The sequence below is a fragment of the Cyprinodon variegatus genome, unplaced genomic scaffold, assembly GCF_000732505.1.
Source record: "Cyprinodon variegatus isolate N-32 unplaced genomic scaffold, C_variegatus-1.0 Scaffold148, whole genome shotgun sequence".
NCBI lineage: Eukaryota > Metazoa > Chordata > Actinopteri > Cyprinodontiformes > Cyprinodontidae > Cyprinodon > Cyprinodon variegatus.
Genome location: NW_015150601.1, coordinates 1,121,929 through 1,127,142, shown reverse-complemented (window position 1 = coordinate 1,127,142; position 5,214 = coordinate 1,121,929). Strand labels below are relative to the sequence as shown.

The following is a 5,214-nucleotide window of genomic DNA, read 5'->3' as shown; positions in this document are numbered from 1 at the left end:
CGTATAAAGCCCGCCCTGACAATTTGATTGGCCCGCCAGATATTGTGCGAGCATACTCGCGCTACTGTTGAGCAATGCCAGATGGAACTTCCCGACCTCAAACGTTGTGGGCGGGACTAAGTTCGGAATGGCACCCAGGCTAACTGTATATACCCCCCTGCACATTTTCTTCCTTTTGGCCCATTCTTCTTCTTCTGTTTGCTTTTTGAGCCGATGTAACGAGTATATTTCTCCATTCTGAGATCAATAAAGTCAATCAATCAATCAATTGGGGTCTCTAATGATCAGCTGGGGTCAAGTTATTCATTATGTTATAAATGACAGATCAGTTGCTCCCAAACTTTAAAAAGCCTTCTGAAGTAAAGATCTCCATCGTCTCCATTTGAACAGTTTAAAGCGACAGAGCAAGAAAGAGGGGATCTAATGTGGTTTAATTGCTCCTTCTGTTTGTGCTGAGAAACGAGTGTCTTTGCATCGTTTTGAATCATATCGGACTTTATCTTTCACATAAACTTTAATACATAAACTTTAAACATATTGTTACAGTGTTTTTTAAATGACAATAAAAATATTATTGTTAGCTGGTTAGCCTGGTCACTAGGGCTGAGCGATTTTTCTTTGCACTAACCCCCAACATGTAGATATTTCACCCCCAGATTTTACTGACTTTACTGTAACCAATGTATAAAAACGTTTTTATTTCTACTTTCATCCACGATCTGCTGCTAATCTCTCTACTTTTCTGAGTGACGACAAACACACCTCAGGCATTTAATCACCACCTAAAGGCCTGTAGGGAGAAATTTAGTGTTTTACTCTTTTTGAATATGGTGTGATTAAGAATAAGTGATATTTTTTTGTTAAATTGTGATAATTTTACAAATGTAATTAATTGCTCAATCCCACTGGTCACTGAGTTCATCAATAAGAAAATCTCACAGTTTTTTTTACACTTGGAACTGGAACACAGTAATGATGACGTGGATACAGCTTCTATGGAGTGAAATCTGCTCCATTTTGTCTCAAACAAAGAACACATTTTACAAATGGAAAACAAAAAAATGCAATCCAGAAAAGAACGTTTGAAAATAATTTAAGGTTAATAATTGAAGGTTACTTTGCTACTTTCTTAAATTTTGTTTTTCAGATTCTTTTTTCTTCAAATCTTACTTTTTATACCTTATTTTTCCTAAACCATTTTTTTGGTTTTCCAAATTTCATTTTCTTTATTTCTCTTCTAAAAATTGAGTTTTTTAAATTCAAAATGTGCTTCACAATCCTTTCAATCAAGTCTAATGCAAGCACTCACTCTGGCCAATGAAAATCTTGCTTTAACATCCATCAGACCAATAGAAATGCATCTTCAGTCCTCCTTCAGAGGAAAGCCCGCCCCCACAAGTAAAGCGAATGTAATCAATAAAACGCAATTTGAAAATACTGGAATTTGTTACATGCAAACAGAAAAACAGAAAAAAAATAAATAAATAAACTTGAAAATCAAAAAAGTATTTTAAACAAACTAGGAAAAAAAAACACAATCTGAGGTGGTGGGGGGGCTATTTACGCTAAATTCACAAAACGTGTTCTTTGCTCATAACAATAAAGGAACAAAATCCCCTCCATTACTTTCCCCATCTAAATTAGGGCCTCTAATGAAACAAGAGGGAAAAAAAGTATTTACCAGCAAAAGTTTCCTGTGAAAAAATAAATAAAATAATCTAAACACCAATAAAGGAAGATGAAGTATCACCGCTGACACTTCCATCCCTGCTTCAGAACCAGAGGTGGAGTTTCTGCAGCCATATTGAAATGAATGTCATTTCTTCGGGTTTTTGGGGTCTCAATATTTAAAAGCAAAAAAAATAAATAAAATAAAAACACATTGAACTGTTCTATTATCACAGCTCTGGTTATTTCTACTGTATCTGCTCATTTAGCAAGATCAGCAGCACTCACCTTCTTGGAGCAGAAGTCCCAGATAGAGGGTGGCTAGATGCTCCTCGTCTACAGTGACACTGATCTCCAGCTCGCTAAGCAGCTCAGGATCCAGCCAGAAAGACTGGTCACACAGGAAGTTCTCCAAGCATCGAGCGACATAACCTGCAGCATGAAAACAAATAAAAATAAAGATAAACTGACCTTCATTCAGTTCAGTATAAATTCATAAATTCATTTAAATAAACTAAAATCAGTATCTCTATCAATAAAACCTGACTTAGAATGGAATGATTAAAAAAATCCTTACAGGCCTGTAAATAAAAATCTAAGCTGAATATCTTTCTGAAGGAAGTGGAACCATTCCTACCTAATGAGAGGTAGGTTGAAAACTTCCAGACTTCCTCCACCGTCTTAAATGTGAGGACAAAGCTGTCCTTCTCAGCATGGACAGAGACTAGACGAGCAGAAAGGTCCTGAAGAGAAAAGGTTTCAGCTTCCAGTCATCTATGCAGATAAATGTCCCTCTGCCTTAGTATGGAGTGAATATTGGTACAAAAAATATATTGTGTAAATGGAAATTTGAAATCCAGGAATAAAATGTTTAGAAACTTAATCAAAAAAAGTTTTGAGAGTAACTTTATTTCTATACTTTATATATGTTCAAGACATTTTTTTTTCTATTTCTCTTTTTCAGATTGATTTTTACAAATTGCATTATCTCCTGTACTTATGGAACCATTATTTATCCTGCAATTGCTGCTATTGCACTTCTGGTTAGACCTAAACTACATGTGTAATGACAATAAATGAATGAATCTAATCTAATATATTATTTTTAATAATATATTCTCTTCATTTCTGAGGGCAGATATTCCTCCGAGTGAGGAGCGAATATGCATTTTAAATTCACGCACTTTGCAATCGAGTAAAAAATATATATACTACTAATTAAATTAAAATCTGTAAAAGAAAGTTGAAAAGAAATAAAAACTACAACCTAAAAAAAAAGTTACACTCAAAACCTTTGTTTTAAAAAAACAACAAATATTTTTGCGAAGTTTCATTTCTGGATCACATTTTTTTCATAATTGCCATTTACAAAATTAGATTTTTGCTTCCAACAATAATGGGACCAATTTCACTCCATATCCAAGCAGACTGATTTTTAAAAAAAATGCTTTTCAAAATAATAATAAGAGCGATAAAAATCATCTGATCTTACTTTGAAGAGCTGCGTGATGTCCTTGCTGTTGCTCTCTACAACTCGGAGGCGTGTGCGCAGCGCCTCCTGCAGGGACTGGTCGGGATCTTCACTGGAACGCCTCCGGCCCGTAAACAGCAGCACAATTTCTATGTAACAGACAAGCAAAGTTTGATCAGCAGCGTTCATCTGACACTTCCTCTTGCTGTAGTTCTTGTCACAACATATAAAAAATAAATAAAAAAACAACAGCTGATGAAATCAAATTTTCTACATTAGCAAGAGTTCACTTTTCTAGATACATATAATATTTTAGGTGCTCTATGAGAGTCTTGTGTTATTTGCTTTGTCTGCAGAACAGCCGTCCCAGGAGTAATAGGGAAGCCATTAGGCCTCTTACTGGACTCAATCTAAATCCATTTCTGTAGACGAACCTGGCGGGATGTGATGGATGAAGCTAAATTGCTGACTGAGTAAACATCAGCAGACATGATTCATCAGAATTTATTTCATTCCTGAGATGAAATCCATGAAAAACATCACATAGATGAATATTATCATCACCACTTTAGATGTTTTAGGAGCAAAGTAGTTTGTCAGGATGGAAAACCCAACAGGTGGGGGAGGGACTGAGGTGCAGATAAACGGTACCTGAAGAGAATTTCTCCCCGACTGAAATTTTACTTCCCCTGAGGAAGGCCTCTTTCTTCTTCCAGTAGTTGTCATGTTCCTCTTCCTCTCCTGGATCGCCAATTCGGCCATCCTCTTCCTCACCTGTTAATACAAAAGAGTCGAATCTAAAGCTTGATTTTTTATTTTTTTTTTTGGATCAAGACGACAGAGATAGATTTAAGCAGCCGAGTCCCATAGAGATTACTAACCTCTTTATTAAGGGGAACTCTGCGAAAAATAGGAGCTTAGATCATAACAAATTAGCACAGACAATTTCATAAGAGTGTTATAAGACAATTAGAAAAAAAAAAAAACATCCGAACTTTAATTTACAAACGTTTGAGAAAATTTTGAAGGCAGGGAGCTTTTGTAAATTGTTCCATCTGGGAGCAGAATACTGCAATACCACCTTAACAGTTTATGGCATTTGTTGCAGACTGCAGCAGTGATCTTTGTGGGTAAAATAATAAAGTTCAGCTGCTTTTGATTGAATATATTTAACATATTGGAAAAGTTTTTATTGTCGAAGAGTATTTTTTTTAGTAAGATAAAATGTAAATTCTGAAGGTATCTTGTGTTTTTCTTCTTCTTGTGAAAAAGAAAAATTAGTATCTGTCAGCACGCCCTCCTCCCTCCTGTGGGGAACAAACGGGTCAATTGTCCCAGGATAGAGGGGGGGCCAAAATTGACACTCTGACCGTTAAAAATACAGACAGAAGTAATTTTTACAGACAGACAGACAGATAGATAGATAGATCTGCATTAGCAATATGTAATATTTTTTCTTTAAATAAGGGACCATTAGAACTTCCCCCACACCAACATAAAATGGTTTGACCAGGGCAACAACGGGCTGCAACTTTTAAAGTTTGTTTCGCTGCAAACTAAGAATGTCAGGTTTTCAGAAGTCCGGCAAACAGAAAAAATAAAGAAAAAGAGAAGATGATACGAAAGGCTGTAGGGATTTTAGGAGTAAATATTAAAAATAAACTGAGGATGAGTGAGGAACGGGTCCAGGAATGGAATAGCAGAAGAATGATGCCCATTGCCAGCTAGAAACAATGAGTTTATCAGTGTGGTTTTAAAGTATAGCATCCGCTAGCTGGTGTTAGGGGGGAAAAAACACCTTTTCTTTTACAGAAATACTTCAACTTGGTGTCAAAAGAGCAGAAATATGTAAGGGGGGGAGCAAAAAGACTGTGCTGACCGGGGTCAGTCCTAGAGTCGTCCCCATCTTCACCTGATTTCTGAGACTCTGCATGCACCTTTTTTCTTTTTTTGCCAGTTGTCGACTGGGTCTGCAACGCTTTTAATTTAGCCCAGTGTGAATGAGGGTGTGGGCTGTGGACATTTTAGTCACACTGACATTTTGACTTGTTATAAATTTACATTCAGCTTATCCA

At 36.2% G+C, this 5,214-nt stretch overlaps 1 protein-coding gene across 1 annotated transcript in view; it reads right to left on the bottom strand.

Annotated features, from left to right (window-relative positions):
• The window catches only part of LOC107086323 (SH3 domain and tetratricopeptide repeat-containing protein 2-like), a 39,891-nt gene that overhangs the window by 26,361 nt on the left and 8,316 nt on the right, over positions 1-5,214 (bottom strand). The window contains exons 3-6 of the mRNA XM_015377191.1: positions 3,791-3,913; positions 3,161-3,288; positions 2,306-2,411; positions 1,957-2,100 (exon numbers count right to left, since the gene is read on the bottom strand). Of these exons, the coding sequence (XP_015232677.1) occupies positions 1,957-2,100; positions 2,306-2,411; positions 3,161-3,288; positions 3,791-3,913 (501 nt within the window). The remainder of the gene's footprint in view (positions 1-1,956; positions 2,101-2,305; positions 2,412-3,160; positions 3,289-3,790; positions 3,914-5,214) is intronic.